We start from the raw sequence: 17,594 nt of genomic DNA, 5'->3' as shown, positions 1-17,594 counted from the left end.
CTTTGCATAATATTGATATTTTATGTAAAAAAGAAAAACCGTTAAAAAATATATTAATTGGTGTGTAAAGGCCGTAAAGCTAAATAATAACACGGTATATTTTGTTTGTTTAATCCGAACAAAAGCGCAAAACGATATGTTGTGCGGTGGTGACCGACTATTTCTCGGATGAGTGCAGTAACTTCTCTGAGTCTTCAGGTTTTTTTACAGATTAAACAACAGTTTAATTTTCATTTTCATTCAAATGTTTTTAAATCCTGATTGGTGCATGGAGCAAGTAAACTAGTAAAAACAGAAAACAATATGAGTCCATCCCCTGTAACAACAGCCTGATTGAGAAAATGTTTTCGGGGCCTTTAACATGAACCTTTTTAAACGTTAATTTCACACTGACTACCTGACTTGAAGTGGACCAGACGCTGCAGCTCACCTCCTTCCTCCTCCTCCACGTCCCTTTGCCTCTGAACTGTGTTGACCCTCTTCTCCATCACCTGACCCCTTCATCATCCCCACTCTCTTCCTCACACTCCTCCATTCACAACTCCCACTCCACTTACAACCTGTACCCCCCACCCCCACCCTGACCAAGCACATCAGGCCTGTGTGAGGTAGATGGACTGCTGTTATGCCACAGACAGGTTATAGCATCCTTTCTCACATGCAGCAGGGACTTATATGATAGTTTGGATCATCTGAAGAGGGGCTGTATGAGGTACTTAAACACAGTCAGTGTGTTAGCTGCAGTAGATGGCGGTTGGTATGCCTCCAGTTTGGAGAAGCAGGCAGCAGTACTGACAGAGGAATTTGAGACACCTAAAAAATCTGTCAGTTTAAGTTATGCTGTATTTAAAATGTTCTCACTGCCTTCAGACAGCCCTTTGTGTTATATCCATCTATGCTCTCTTCAATACCAGACTCCACTGTGGACGAGTACATCATACAGGCCCACTTTAAAAACTCCAAACTATCCCTTTAAAGGGCCAGTTCACCCAAAACTATTATTTCCTTGTTACTCCTGGTAGACATGTTGACAGTTTAGGTTTTACTTGCAGATATTTATTTGCTGAAACTTCTTCCTCCGCCCCAGCACAATGAAACATAACTTGTGGTAAAACATGACATTTGAAAAACCATCCACAAACAATGTCCCGGTTTCTGAGAATAATTTTTATTGGGGACTATTTTCAAACCAAAAAAAAAAAAAACCCAACCTGTAAAGTCTGTGCTGGTGAGTCTGGTCTGTGGATTATCCTGAGTGGACTTTGTTTTTCAAATGACACGTTACTGTCCAATATAACTTTTACATGAGCACCACACCTCTGTTGTGATGGGGCGGAGGAAGACGAACACTGACGGACATCTGGAAGCGTCTGCAAATAAAACTGAAACTATCTGTGTGCTCACAAGGTGAAAGTGTTAAAGTATGAGTCTAGTTTAGTTTTGGCTGAACCGACCCTTTCATCGACCACAAACTGAGTGCTTTAACTATTTTACCCTCGTGTTTGTTGTCTGAGTTTGGATGGATATATTTCGCTCTGTTAGTTCTCGTGGCATCAGGGCTAACAGTCACTGAGTTTAACTCCTGGATTGTGTGTGTGCATGTGTGTGTGTGATGTCTGAGACTGTCAGAGCCTCATACTGTAGATTTAACAGATAACTCTCAAAAGATGTATAGACGTTTGGACGTTCAAATGTTTATCCCCTTTTGTGATTTATTTTGTTCATTAGACTTCAGCTAACGTTCTTCATTAAGCCATTAGAAACACTAAGACAGGCTGGTGTGGTGAGAATCTTTATATGTTCATCATGTGTCATATGTAACAGACTTTTTTAACAGGTAATAGGTTTTTTTTGCCAAGAGTTACAAAGATTGATACCACTCTGTACGTTAACTGTAAAGCTACAGCTAGCAGCTTAGCAACTGGAAAACAGAGACTGAAAATAGGGAAACAACTGACCTACATGGTTTTTTTTTTACGCTTCAGTTTTTGTACGGAAAAACAAACTGGTTATAACATGCTAGCCATGCTAGCTGTTCCCCTGTTTCCAGTCTGTGTGCTAAGCTAAGCTAACCAGCCTCTAGCTCTAGCGGTAAACCAGGAAATGATTGCTTCTTTTTTTTTTACACTGTGGTTTTGGTATGGATTAAACAAACCTGATATAACATGGCTAGCCATGCTAGCTGTTCCCCCCCGTTTCCAATCTTTGTGCTAAGCTAAGCTAAGCTAAGTTAAGCAGCTTCTGACTCCAGCCGTAAAGCAGTAAATTAATGATTTTCCACTGTGGATTTAAAACAAACAAGATGTAATATGCCAGCCATGCTAACTGTTCCTTCCTGTTCCCAGTCCTTTTGCTAAGCTAGGCTAACCAGCTTTTGACTCCGTCTATTTACACTGTGGTTTTTATATGTATTTAAACAAACTGGATATAACATGCTAGCCATGCTAGCTGTTCCTTCCTGTTCCCAGTCCTTTTGCTAAGCTAGGCTAACCGGAGCTTTAGAGGTGGTGCTTGACAGAGTGTGAACCTTCACACAGAGCCAGACTAGCTTTTGCCCCTGTTTCCAGTCTTTGTGCTAAGCTAACTTAAAGCTAACCAGCTGCTGGCTGTAGCTTCATATTTACCGTACAGACATGACAGTGGTATCAATCTTTTCATCAACGTCTTGGCAAAAAAAACAAGCAACTCATCTCCCAAAATATTAAACCTTTCCTTTCACATTATTGTTCCTCATACACTCAGTTTCACCATCCATTTCTGTGTTGTTTTCATGAGTGTCACAGCAGAGCAGCACCAGTGCAACCACACAGCTACTGCTTAAAGGGATAGTTTAAACTTTTTGAAGTGGGGTTGTATGAGGCACATATCCATAGTCAGTGAATAGCCTACAGTAGATGTCGGCACGCCACCAGTTTGGAGAAGCAGACAGGAATGTGGACGGGGCAGCAACAAAACGTGTTTTAGCCACCTATAAAAATGTTCATTTAATTTACTTTGGTTTGATGGCACAATACATGTTAACTGGTGAATTTTCAAGAAAAAAAACTAAATGAATTGAAACAGGAGTCTCCAGTTGTTACCTACTTTTAGCCTTGGCAGCCCTGCACTGCACACCACCCGGGTTGGGTGGGAATTAGCTAGCAGCTATAGCTAGCAGCTGGTTAGCATAGCAACTGATTTGGCGATTAAACACTGTGCTGGTGATGGCACAGAGGTGGTGTTGTACTCGCTGGCCATCCTCAGGTCTTCCGTGAGGTAGGCACGGTGAGTGAGTGGCCTAATTTTGAGCCACAAATCCTCTTTAGCATTTTGTAATATGTTAGCCCCACTAGCCCTGCTGACACTGCTAACCGCACTAACAGAGCTATAAATAGTAAACTTTGCTAAAGGGTGTTTGCAGCTAAAAACTGACCGCGGTGATCTGTGGGGAGACAAGCGGTAATCGCCAAATTAGCGGCGGCGCTAGTTGAGGTTAGCTCCCACCAGCCCTGGGTAGCGCGCAGTGCAGTAAACTGAAGAGTAACTGGTCAAAAACCAATGAATCGCTAACCATTGACATCTCCGGCCACCTGAAACAATAAATCCTTTCAGACTCTTATGACTAAAACAGTAATTTTACATCACAGAACACAGAAGCTGTTGGTCTACCGCTGCCTCGATCAGTTTGTGTGTCGTTGTGTGACTTTGGTGAATCCAAACTAACCCTTGGAAACACCAAAATCACCTAATAACACAAACTTACTGACTGATGGAAGCAGCAATAGACCAGCAACTCCTGTGTTCTGCTAAGTACAATTACTGTTTTTGTCAAAGTAGTGTGGTGACTTTAAAGAGAGCACAGATAATAGCTCCAGTTCCCCATCAGAAAGGGCTGTCTGCCAGCAGGAGAAAGCGGTGAAAGTACTCTAAATATTGTGAACATTTCAACTAGCATACATTTCTTAGGTGTCTAAAACTCGTTTTGCTGCCGCCTCCGTCCACAGCAGCACATTGCTTTGCTTCTGTGGTGGTGCTCCTGCCTGCTTCTCCAAACTGGAGGCACGCCAAACACCATTTCCTGTAGCTATTACACTGACTGTGGATAAGTGCCAAACCAAACTGTCCCTTTAAATCATACCCACTCACCCTTTGGCTCGCAGCACTGACGGGCACCATGTCAAATGTATTTACAGTAGACTTCATGTACATCTCCTGGGTTTGGTATGTGTCTCTGTTAAATCGCTGAAAGTTCTCATGTGTTCTCCGATTCCTAACCGTCACTCCCACTCACATGCTGCCATTTTAATCCCGCCAGCAGTAATGATGTAACTATTTTATAGACACTTGCTGCACTCTATAACATTAAACTCCCCTGTTGCCCATTATTTAACCACCCCTCTGTTTCTCCCTCATTCTTTCCATCTCTGTCTCTGTCTTTTTCTCTCCTCCCCTCTTCCATTGTTAACTCTTCCCTTCTCCCCTGTTTGGCCTTTCAGTGCAGCACCATTTGGCCAGTGTGCAGGAGAGGAAGATTAAGCATGAGAGCGATGGAGTGCAGTTTCCTTACCATGGTTAGAACAACATTAAACATTATACTGTGTACATGTATACATGCTCTACTTCAGCTCACACCACCCTCAACTTGTACACATTTCTCTCTCTGTCTCTCTCTGTCCTTTTATTCCAAGTCTGTTTGCACTTCCTGTGAGCTGTTCTGCATCTTCCATTCATCCTTTCTCTCTTCTTCTCTTCATCCCTCTCTTGTGTCTTGTTCTCTGGCTATGCTGCCGCTGGGTGGGGTTGTTTCTACCAGATGTCTGCTGTTGTCCATTGTGGGTTTACCAAAGCCTTTTGGTAGCCCAGTAGCTCCATAACATCCACCGCCTGTCTGCCTCAAAGATGTTGTTGTAAATCTGTGAGAGGAATCAAACTTCTAGGAGGATGAAGACGTCCCTGGAGCTATGAAAAAAAAATCACTCTTATCCTGACGTACACTGTCTGATTATCAGCTGTATTCTCAGTGTGTAATTATGTGCATTATCATATCCAAAAACCACATTGTTGTGACACACCACATGCACACAAACAGTTTTCCAAGGCAGTGTGAATTTGTCAGCAGCGTTCAGCTAAGTGCTTTGGGTGTTGCAATTTTGTTGTCGAGCCCTGGGAGAGAAAGCGATGAAAGACCCGGAGAAAGGAGGGTGGTGGTGTGTGTGTGTGTGTGTGTGTGTGAATGAGGGTTTGTTGAGTAGCAGCGTTAGCCGCTTCATGCAGCCGGTTGTTTAGACGGAGCTGTTGAGTGGTGTCCCACCTGCCGTAGGCCTGACTCAACCGTCTCTGAAAGACGGCGCAGGAAAAAAAAAACAACATACGACCCAAACAAACACGACGAGAGGCACTCAGGTGTGTCATCAATGCACAAGGCACCTTCTGTCTCCGAGACATGCTTACTCACTAACACGCACATTCACAAATGGCATGCAGACACACACACACACACAAAACTAAATTTCAGCTCTTTCTCTGATTTACATTCACACACACACACACACACACACACACACACACACACACACACACTCCCCAATCTGGAGAGGAGCAGCGTTCCGGTCCAGATGGCGCCTCCATGTGTCTACAGCGAAGGGAGCTACTGGGTTACAGCAGACATCTGTTCTGGTGATGGTGGTGGTGGTGTTGGGAGTGAGAGATGAGGAGAGGAGGGGCGGAGGACAGGAGGAGGGAGGACGAGGAGGGAAGGGGAGGGCCTCCGCCTCTGCCCGCTCTGGAGGTGATCCTCTACCTGAATGAAAAGCTCTGAGGCATAGCAGGTGATCATGTAATTCATCATTAAGTCTGCTGTCTCCCGCTCCGCTCTGCTCCGCTCTCTCCTTCTGCCTGCTTGCTCCTGCTGCTCGGGGGGGGGGGAAACCCCAATATCTACTGTTCAGTCAGAGGAGGGGGGGGGTGTCCCGACTGTCTGTGATATGTGGTGTTATGGGCTTAAAACTCTGGTGTGTGTGTGTGTGTGTGTGTGTGTGTGTGTGTGTGTGTGTGTGTGTTAGAGCTGCATCAATTAGTCGAAAATTAACTAGCAACTATTTTAATAATCGAGTAATCATTTGAGCAACTTTTTAAGCGTCAGAGACAAACATTTGTTGGTTTCACGATTATTAAATGTGAGTTTGATGCTTTTCTTTGTCATACAAGATAATAAACTGAAAAGCTTTGGATTTTTACCCACGTCGAGACTTGTCAGCCCGTTAAAAGGCCGCTATCAGTCATCACTAGTATAGATTTAAGGTGGTATGACCTCCTTAATTTACAGTAGAGCTGATCAATATGACCTATAAATAATTTTGCAATATTTTAGGGCTGTATACAAAATATATATCTTGATATTTTAGAGTCTCCTCTAAATTACTGTAGAGTATTGAAATACTAAACTCTGAATAAATTACTGTTACAATGAAGTTGATAAAGTACTGTTACATTAAAGTTAAATAAAGCACTGCTTAAATAAAGTATTGTTGTAATGAAGTTAAATAAAGTACTGGTAAATAAAGTTAAAGTACTGTTGTAATAAAGTTAAATAAAGTACTGGTAAATAAAGTTAAAGTACTGGTAAATAAAGTTAAATAAAGTAATGTTAAATAAAGCTAATGTACTGTTACAATAAAGTTAAATTAAGTAGTTTTACACAGTTAAAGTACTTCATGATAATTTAAAAGAAAATGCTGTTAAAATAATGTTAAATAAAGAATTGTTATAATAAAGTAAAATAAAGTACTGTTGCAATAAAGTTAAAAAATACCATTATAACGAAGCTAAATCATGTACTGTTTTAATAAAGTTAGATAAAGTACTGTTTTTAAAAAGTTGAATAAAGTACTGTTACAATAAAGTTAAAGTTAAAAGTTTAAGTATTGTTATAATGAAACAAACCAAAGCTAAACCGCTGGTGCTTTTATTCTGAAGAACCCCGGCTCGTCTCAGGCAGGAAGTGTTTTTTGCTGAGAACTTGAAGCTTCCATCAACAGTTAGCAGTGAGCATAAAGTTAAATTGTTACAGGGGCGCTGTCAAACGTGAGGATGTATTCACTGCAAGCAGGAGAAAAAAGAACTAACGGCTGTCCAGTTCATATATTGATAGTACTTTCCAGTCACACTGGTGCTCCATGGTAGCAAAATGCGAGTGAATGTTCCCAGACTGGAGAAGAGAAACAATTTACCCTTCATGTTTACAGTGTAGTCATTTTATACATCCTATGTGAAACAGTATTGCCCACCCCTAGTTTACAATGACCTCTAGTGGCCATAGTAATAATGACAGGAGCAAGGGAGTAAGTTAAGTGATAAGGAGGTCAAACAAACACAGGACTTTCACCCAGGAGACGGCTGCTTATGTCCCTTTTTAAAACGGGTACATCACATAATAAATGCACGACTCAAACCACAGTCTTTTCCTAAACCTAACAAAAACTGCGGTTGTTTCAAACGTTGGATCTGCACCTTCTTGCTTCACTGGTAGGTGCAGTGTCTCGAGAATTATAATAGAAGTGATAACGGCCATTTAATGGACTGATAACATGACGTCACATTGAGCTCTGGAAAATTGCACGAGATGTGTTTGACTGTTTTCTGACATTTTATTGACAGATGATTAATTGATTGAGAAAATAATGAGCAGACGATTTGATAATAAATATAATGGTTAGTTGCAGCCCTCGTGTGTATGTGTATGTGTGTGTGTGTGTGTGTGTGTGTGTGTGTGTGAGAGGTGTCCTTGCTCCGTCTGCAGCACATTACCTCAGTGTTTATGAGTGCTAATGATGTGTGAGGTAGTCGGCTAATGAGGGACACAACTCTGTTAATGTACATTGTTTCTTTGCTTACCTGAATGACGGGTGTGTGAGCTCCTTTCTCTCTTTGGTGCGTGTCTGTCTGTGTGTGTGTGTCGGTGCACATGCGAGTGGACCAGCTCTGTGACAGTTAGGGGGCTTGTGTGGTCGCCAGCTTGTTAGCGCGGCAAGACTGGAGGGTCATGGGAGCAATTGGCTGCCAGTCTGCTTGTGCAGTGTGCCAGGAGCAGGACATAGAAATAATGTAGAACAAACAACTGTGTGAGTGTGTGTGTGTGTGTGTAGACTCACACAAACACACACACACACACACTCTCTCACACACACACACACACACACACACACACACAGATTAAGGGAGAGATCAGAGTAACTTCTGTTAGCTTTATCAGACAAAGCTTTCATTGGGCATCTGGGCCTCATTTGCTGCTCCTCACTGAGAAGCCACATCGTACCAGATATTTCAGCTAGATACAGACTAATTAGGGGAAATCACAGAGACTAAAAACAATATGTATAATTTAAGGCTGTTTATGCATAATAAGCTGGTTATAATTGAACATGTACCGTGGCGGCACGCAGTCGTTCCCCTGTACGTACCACAGAGGAGCCACAGCCAAACCGGCTTCAGTGCAGCGATGCTTTAAATCAACATGTTTGTCTGTTTTTAATAATGTCAGTTAAACAATTTCACCCCGACTCATGTGAAACTGTATAGCAGCCATATTTGTTCCAATCCCCACACTACCATACTGTTTAGTATGCCAGAACAAGATTTAGCATGTCCCAGTACATAGTATGTCGAATGCAATGTGCCCAAAAATACCAGGATGTTCCACTACATTCAATTGTGTTTTGCAGTATGCAAGCCAGCATGCGTCTCTGGCTATTCTTACCCACAATCCCCTGCACAGCGGACGACACGTCACATCAACTGAGCTGCAAACAGATGATTGAAAGCTGTCAGAAGCCGCAGTGACAGATGACAGCGCGTTTAAGTGACCGGTGACCAGTCGATTAGTAATAATAGAAACTATAGGAGCCATCCATGGTGTAAAATGTGTAGGTTACGAAGTTGTCCTGTAGGGGTCACTGTACTGTCATGGGTGTCATTCACTGAGGAACAGGTGTAGCTAGACGGGGAGCTCACGTAGTTTTCTGACTGCAACGCTGGGCCACGTCAAGTCAGGTGTACGCTGCTCAATGCAATGGTTAATTTTGTTTTTCACCAAGACCAAAGCAGTGATAACTGAATTATGCATCAAAGAAGAAGAAGTGGACTCTTTGTTTCACCTGATGAGCAGCAGTCTGTTAGGTCAGGCGAGCACGTCAATAAGTAAGCACCCTGTCTGTCTCTGCAGCCCCTCAGTGACTCTAAGTTTAGGCTTAGCCGCTGTATTAAAAGTCAAAAAACACCTGTCTCTCAATGAATGGTTCCTACCTGTATTTGCAGACACCCATGACAATACAGTGACCCCTACAGGACAAATTAGTAACCTACACATTTTACACCATGGATTAATTGTTTAAATTAACGAAATAATCGTAACGATTACCAACAGCAAAAGGACGAAACAGTGACTGAGAAATGTAGATGTAATTTTACTGTCGTGAATATGTTAGAATCTAGTGTTTGCAGTTAAAACTAGCCTACCTGCATCGCAAAGTAACAACAGCAGAGCTCTGTGGGTTGACCTTAGTCTCTGGAGAGCTCGGTTTATCTCCATGGTAACGCATATATGAGAAAGAATCAGAATCAGCTTTATTCGCCAAGTACGTGTGTGAACCAGAACAAGACACTTAAAGTTAAATCAAATCACGTTAATTTATATAGCACATTTAAAAATTAAATGACACCAGTAAGAACAATTACATACGATAAAAGTTGATAAAATACTGAAATATTAAAACCACTACAAACAACCAAAGGCCATTGAAAACATGTACGTTTTAAGATTTGTCTTTAAAGTGTCGATGGAGGGGAGCATTTGATTGAGAGCTTTGGAGCAGCTATTACAAAGACACAATGGAGGGCGTAATGTTATGATGAAGTAGTGCGTCCCAACTGTGTGCATACTGCATGCAACAGGAAGGGCAGCTGCAGCACCTACATAAAGTAAAAAGAAAAAGTATGCTATTCAGAACGAACCCAGTGTTTCTCAGAGTGTGTTAGATAGCGAACCTATTTTCTTTTTCTATATAAGTAAAATAAAACAGAGATTCTGTCCAGCCACAGTGACGACACGTTACTGCGTGCGTCATGATTGAGGTGCTGACTGAAAGTAGCTTAGACTATTCACATAAGTACTCAAGTACAATTTCGTGGCACTTTTCTCGAGTGTTTCTATTAAATGCTCCTGAATATGTGTACTCATACATTTTGGGGGCAGATATTGAGCTCATATATCTCATATATCTTAAATTAGTAAGAGCCACTACATTTAAATGCTGCTTTCATATTAAAGGCTCGGACATAGTTCCGGCATTGAACGTCCATGAACAGCTGCGGTGACGTGGACGTGCAAGTGGTGAATTTCGGGTTCACATCAGCCCTCAGTATTAAACAGGAAGGCTGGGAGGTGAGCTTAGCGCCCTCCTACTGCCAACATCGAGTGAAAGTAAAACTAAGATAAGGATAAGCTGCCAATCCGGAGTGAATGTTTATCGAATATTCAACTTAATATTTAAATTCGGATTATATTTTGTAGTTGGAGCATGTGCGGTCAGCTTGCTTACTGTGTGTACAATCCATGTGGTCACAAAAAAAATGGGCTAGACGTGGACGTTCTTATAGGGGTCCACGTGGACCCTCACAGACAGGCAGATGACAACATCTACGTCACATAAAAATAAGGGGACCATCGCAGGCACATGGATGACTTACTGCTCAACAGTTGGAATGCAATAATATAATATAAATAAAGTATAATACTTAGGAAGTAGCCGTTTTAAATATTGAGTACTTTTACTTTTAATAATATTTTACTGTCACTTAACCCTTTGAAACCTGAGCAAATTGGCTTGATTTCCTTTAACAACATGGAAAGAAATGACCCAAAAAAATGCAAAAAATGAGTGAAAGAGGAAATTAAGAACAAGAAAACTATTAAAAAAAAAAAAAAGAAAGAAAGAAAGAAAAAAGTTTATATAATTTTAGTTTTATAATTTTCTATGCAATTCATGGTACATTTCTTACCATTTCTTTCCCCCATGTTTTTGAAAGAAATCACACCAATTTGCTCAGCGATGGTTCAAAGGTATCAATACTTGTGAAAGGCATCTGAAAGCGGCACAACTAAAGTGATGTCGCTCAATCTTTGAAAGGGTTACGTAAAATTTTGAGTGCAGGACTTTGACATAAATATTTTTACCCTGCAATAACTAATTTTTACGCCACTTGGGGGCAGCAGACACAAGCTGTGAACACAACATGACATATTATCACCTTTTTAATTGTGATGTTGGCAAACTTTCACCTGTTTAACGCGTCCAGCAGCTACGTAGCATAAATCAGCATCTGTTTGGAGCCACCTGATGAATTTAAGTCCATCATTCACTCTCTTTTAGCTCTGTTTTTGGGCTCTACACACTTCTGTGAAAAATACGAGGCATTTTAGCTGCTAAATGCTCCACTGTGTTCAACAGCTAGTTGCTGGCTTTGGCTAGCTGCAGTTTGGTGCTGTGCAGGTCGTATACGTTGCATTCCTAGAGCAGAAACCTGCTGTGGCAGGAAACGATGCTGATGAGAGCTGTGAGAGTCAATCCAAACAGCTAAGTTGCGAGCTAGAGAATTAAAACATTAGCATAAATGAAGCTGTAATTCCCTGTAGAGCTGAGAGCTGGAGAGTCAGGTGATATTTTAAATGTCACTCCCGGTGAGCTCATTCTTACACAAGTAGTCATGTTATCCTCAGAAGATCTGAGTTAAAGATCTGAGTGTGTCCTCCTTTAGTAGTTTGTCAAAGTTTGCGTCGCAGCAGCCGGTGTGCTCTGTGTGAAATAAATAAAACTAGTTGTCATATATTACCAGACGACAGCCCAAACACACCATCGGAAGTAAGATATCAGTGCCAGATGGATGACAAGCCTACGCTTCTAATGTTCTGCTGACTGTAGCAAATGGTTTCTACTTTTTATCTTCTTGAAACTTTTTATGAACGCTTTTTTGTTTTTGAGTGTTCAGCTGTTCTTCTGCTCCATTTTTTCTTCTTCTTGGACGACGGCGTATATCTTCTTATCTTCTTAATTAAATACACATGGAATTAGAGCCAAACATATAATGTCTGAGCGACAATAAAAGTGTTATTGTCTCCTCGCTCTGCTGTAAAATTGGTTGAAAAGCATCTTGTGCCCTTCTGTCTTCACACTGGCTTGTTTTTTATTTTTAATAATTCTAGCCATAAATAAAATTTATCTCACCCTGCTTATTGTATCCGCTCCTCCCACCTACACACGGTCACATGATGTGCCTAGCTGAGCATAAGTGCCGGCGCCCACCTTTTTCTATACTTATCGTTGCCCACACAAGCACAGCTGCGCCCATGCTGCCTATGAGCATTGTGGGTAAATAGTGATAAAACATTTCCCAGTGTGGCATTAAAGAAAAGCTTTTCAGAAATCTGCTCTGTTAGACTTTATATGCTTCGCTCATAAAATCTATTTCCACGTCTCTTTGGGCCATGTTGAAATTACCCACGTCTTTATTTGAGTGTGTTTGTTTTATATGTGTGAATATTGTGTCGTTTAGTACTTTATGAGGCTCTTTTGCTCGCCGAGGTTGTTTATCACTGTATTCTTTCAACCAGATCTGGAGCAAACAAAACACCAGTCCAGTAGAGGAGAAGTAATGAGGTCTGTGTGTCCGCGCTGATGTACTTTTCTATACTTTCACTTCCTCATTACTCTCTGTTTTATGGATTGTTCTTTCCAGAGTTTTATTTCAGCGTATATTCAACATTGCGGTTCCCTGCAGAGGTCAAACACACCATTTGGCGCTGCTCCTCAAACCCTGAAAGTCTAAATTGTGCCTTTGGATTACCATACATCAAAATAAATTCCCTTAGCGCCCACCGCACAAGGCCTTGATCACAGAAGAGAGCCTCTTTTATCTGTAGCTCTCACACTTTTGGCCATGTTTCTGGTCCGCTGGTGAGCCGGGCCTATACTTAGTGTGCCCGTTTTTACCAAACTGAGGGATATTTCATGCAGTCCGTTAGCCTCAGCCGACATTTATAGACAGAGGGGGACACTTTAATATGTTTGTCTCTGTGTGTCGGCCATGCCGTCACCGCTCCTCTCCCGCTTAACTCCTTCCATCTTTCTACCGCTCTCCCATCCAGCGTTGGCTGGCAGGCTGCCCAGTGCTCGCCACCCAGCCCGAACATCTTGTGTGTGTGTGTGTGTGTGTGTGTGTGAGAGAGAGAGTTCAAGCACTTCTTTATGAAATACTGTACGTTTTAAGGCAGTAACATAAAATACCTGGCCGTCAGATATTGCAGAAGGGCAGTACATCAGAGGAGTCGTTGATGTATGTTTTGGCGTGCTCTGCAGCAGCTATATGTAGCCGCGCAGCTCATGCTGGCTTTGGCTTGAAGCGCACAGTCTGCCCCAGATATGAGGCCATCCAGGATCCCATTCACTCTAATGAGGCATCCTGACAAGTGCAGTGAGTAGGTTGGTTGGCGTGTTTGTTGACTGCGCTCCTCTGAGATCATCGTGGTTTGGGATGAGCTGGATCTCACAGAGGAGACGTCTTTGAGTTGATTTCGTAGGATGATGCTGTGTTCACACACTCCAGGACCGCCATCGCATTTCCCAGCTCTCCTCTCTCTTGACACTGTGCCCCTCGACCTCCCCACCCCCCCTCCCTCCTTTCTCCCGTCACCTCCCTTCGCTCTGAACCCCCGCTGCTTCAAAACATGGCCTCTCCCCGGACCCAACCCCCCCTCAATCTGACGGACATGGTACAGCCCGACGACTGTACACAAACATAGAGTATTAATCAGATTGTGAGGACCCATCTGTTTGTTAAGCCAATCAACAAATCAATGAATGAATCAACCGATCAATCCATTGATTTCAATCATAATCATTAGATTCTTGCAATCAAATTTAAATATGATAAGCTTTTTTTTTTTTTTTTTTAAAGTAGAGTCGAAGTAAGAAAAGCAGCCATGTTTGATTAAAACCTCGTCTCTGTTCTGCCATTTTGTTGATCCCCTTTTTGCCAGGACTCTCATCGCCTGGTTCTCTTAAGAAGCCGGGGAAATTCGATTTCAGCGCCCTGTCCTCCCAGACGAGGTCCCCCCGCATGGCGTTCACCCACCACCCACTGCCAATGCTGGCGGGAGTGAGACCAGGTGAGACCAACCCAGCTCCAGATCCCCCCCTGATCAGCCCCCACCCCTTCCTACCCCCCCACCTCCTCACCATCTCCTCCTACCCACCCCCCACTTCTTCAGGGCCCCACCCCTTCCCCCCACCTGGCACAGAGGCGGGAGCATTGTCTTTGGGAGATGAGACGGGTCGGGATTAAAGCTCTGCAGGCTGGTGCTCACCTCTGCCTCCTCCTCTGCTTGTTCTCACCTCATAGGGTGCAGGTCACGCTGGTGGCGGAGCTTCTGGGGAGTCTGGGTGTGGTGTGTGACTTTTCTGGGTCTGTCTGGTGGATGGTTGGTGGTTGTACTTCTCTAGATACCGTCTGAACAGATCTCTTCCTGCTTCTTATTGTGGAGGAACAGAACCTGCTGCTGCCGAATCTGTCGCAGCTCTGAATGCAGAGATTTCAGTGCTCTTGTTTTGGCATGACATAGACGACAATCACGTGTCGTTTACTTGCTGACTCCTGGCTTATCTTGTTGTTTTAAATAACATTTGACATTTGTTTCTACAAAATTTCTTGAGAAAGTTGCAGAAAATTAAGACCTAATATGGTTATATCTAAAAGACCAAATTAATAAATAGACTTCTGTTTTATTTTACACTTACAGAACAAGTGATGACTGAACAGCATCATTAAATTTCTTGTTGGAAAGTGCTCCACACCTACAATCAAAAGGGCATTTTTCACATGAATGTCTTTTATGGCTCTTAAAAAGTTCTCCAGAGTGAATGGAATAACCCTGATGATGTCATACTGATGTCATCGGGGTTATATCGGCTCAGGCTTGAGATTTAAGATGTTCAACACTGAGCCTGCGTTACAAACTGGAGGTGTGGGTTTTGAAAAAGGTGGGCATTTGGGAGGCAGGGGAAGTTGCATTATGGGAAATGTAGGATCAGGTTCCTTTTTTAGTTTGATTCATAACCAGAGACTAAAAGTCGACATATCTGGTTTTCTCCTGCTTTGTTTTTGATCGTCTCTTTAAATATGACTCACTCATATTTATACTAAATCTTGGCATGGGTTTTTTTGTGAGGCTGCATTACCAGCCAGGCCAAGTGGGAAACTGCCTGGGACTCCAGTTCTTCAGGTTTCGCTCTCTTTGTGGCAGTTGGTTTGTGGTAATTTCATGAATTGCTTTGCAGTATGTAAGTATGCACCACTAAAGCACAACATGGACTGACAGGATCTGGGCCTCTAAGTGGGTCTTGAGGCCCCATCTTTGATATGGTTGTTTTAAGATTACTCTGATAACATGCTTACACTGTGCATATTGCTGAATTCATTTGTGTTTAGAACAGTTGGAGGATCGGTGCCTCAGCAAACTATTTTTACCCCAGAACCCTCGAGCAGGCTGATCCAGCCGTGGGTTTTTCCACTTCACTGTTCCCTGTCGTCTTTTCTATTATTTTTTACTTCTTTCCAAATTCTTATTGACTTGTTTCTCTTTGACAGTGTGGGAACAAATTAATCTCAATGTGGGTGAGCACATGTTTAAATTCATCCTGGCGAGGCCAGTGAATAAGGCTCCGAGTCTGAGTTGCTGTGTGAACCAGCTGATCCTCCACCAGGCTGAAACAAGCAGCTCGTGATAACATCAGATACCAGACAGAGCCAAGGGCTCCCATAATAAATCATCACTCTTAATTTTATCACCATGGCACACATCGAAAAAAGAGACTTCCTCTTCTTTTTTGGAAAGTGCACGTCTGTGAATTCACCCAGTGAAGGAGCTCGCTGGAGATAATTACCCATGTGCTGTAGTTCTGTAGCTAGGTTACATCAAAGGCTCTTTAAGCCAACGAGCAGATGTGAAGCAGTGAGGTTGACCACCGTGTCATTAAACCCTCCTCCGTGGTTGCTGACAGACCCTGTGCCTCTTGAGATGAAGCTACAGCAAATGCAATCTCCACACACACTCATGTACATGTTCACACTGACACGCGCGCGCACGCACACACACACACACACACACACACACACACTCACACAATGTGCCATCCTTGTGGTGGCCAGCAGTTGTGATTTATACAGTTGTGATTTGTTTATTTTTACACAAACTTACAGTGAGCTGGATCTGTTCCTGCGCTGGCGTGAAAAAGCTACCACATCATCAGTGTTGTTGTTTTTCTGTGTGGAAGACAAGATCCAAGAAGATTTAGGGGTTGGTGAAGTCGGGCTGAGGAGCGTGCTAGAGCAAGCCACTCACAGTGGTGGTGCTAAGAGGTGGTTTTGGTAGGGTATGTCCCTGCAGCCACCATCAGCTGTCCTCCCTATGGAGCTGTTATTTATAACCAGGGGTCCTCATGCCCCGGGGGTACTTAAATGTGTGTGTAATAAAAAAAGATAGAAATCACAATTTCCATCCATGCATTAGCTATACCCCCCATCCTTTACAGCAGTGATACTCAGCTTACAGCCAATGTGCCAAATCTGGCCCGTGATAGGGTGCCGGGTGGCTCCTCAACTATTCCTAATTCAAAATGAAAATAAATTTAATAACACTGGTATTTTTTTAACTTCTAATACAAATAAGGTGCCAGAGAGAATAAAAAAACATCAAAATAAAGCTTGTGTTAAGGGAGGAAACCACCTAGACAGCAGGTACAGGTAGAACATAGAAACTCCACACAGAGAGGCAGACAGTAGGTGACAGTGCTAACCACTGAACCACTACGCCAACCAGAAATATTTATAAATATAAATATTTAGCTAAAAGTTAAATGGTTGAAATAGCTTAAAGTAATGGCCAAATAGTCTAAATAGCCGTTTGAGCTAAAGGTAGTGGCTGAGTAATTTAAGTAATTAGCTATAGGTCATGGCTTAAATGTTTGAATATTTAGTTAAAAAAGTAATTGCTACATGGTGAAATATTTAGCGAAAGGTTCATGGCTAAATGGTTAAAGTAGCCTAGTTAGCTAAAGCAGTGGCTAAATGATTAAATATTTAGCCAAAATTCACAGCTAAATGGTTGAAAAGGTTAGCCAAAGGTAATTGCCTCATAGTGAAATATTTAGCTAAAAATATTATGGCTAAATGGTTACAATAGCTAAGTTAGCTAAAGTAGTGGCTAAATTATTAAAGTTAGCAAAATGTATGGCTAAATATGTGAAATATTTAGCTATAACTCATGAATAAATGGTTAAAATAGTTAGCTAAAAGTTATGGTAAAGTGGTTGAAATAGCCTAGTTAGCTAAAGCAGTAACTACATGATTGAAATGGTCAGGAAAAAGTTATGTCATGGATAAATGGTTGAAATAGTTAGCTAAAAGTTATTGGCTACATGGTTAAAATAGTTAGCTAACAGTTCATGGCTCAATGGTGAAATAGTTAGCTAAAAGTTATTGGCTACATGGTTAAAATAGTTAGCTAA

The 17,594-nt window shown here is 42.2% G+C and overlaps 1 protein-coding gene and 1 long non-coding RNA gene across 12 annotated transcripts in view; one reads left to right on the top strand and one right to left on the bottom strand.

Annotated features, from left to right (window-relative positions):
* LOC126405559 (nuclear factor 1 X-type) overlaps positions 1-17,594 on the top strand; it is a 272,630-nt gene that overhangs the window by 227,949 nt on the left and 27,087 nt on the right. For 7 of the 11 annotated variants that reach the window (XM_050069347.1, XM_050069345.1, XM_050069355.1 and 4 more), the window contains 2 exons: positions 4,476-4,550; positions 14,069-14,197. In XM_050069347.1, the coding sequence (XP_049925304.1) occupies positions 4,476-4,550; positions 14,069-14,197 (204 nt within the window). The remainder of the gene's footprint in view (positions 1-4,475; positions 4,551-14,068; positions 14,198-17,594) is intronic. The other 4 variants (XM_050069350.1, XM_050069348.1, XM_050069353.1 and 1 more) reach the window with 2 other exon arrangements.
* The window catches only part of LOC126405588 (uncharacterized), a 365,681-nt gene that overhangs the window by 342,758 nt on the left and 5,329 nt on the right, over positions 1-17,594 (bottom strand). The window lies entirely within an intron of this gene.

This window comes from Epinephelus moara, chromosome 18 (genome assembly GCF_006386435.1).
Source record: "Epinephelus moara isolate mb chromosome 18, YSFRI_EMoa_1.0, whole genome shotgun sequence".
Taxonomy (NCBI): Eukaryota; Metazoa; Chordata; class Actinopteri; order Perciformes; family Serranidae; genus Epinephelus; species Epinephelus moara.
The sequence above is the reverse complement of the archived record's forward strand: the minus strand, read 5'-3'. Positions and strand labels throughout refer to the sequence as shown.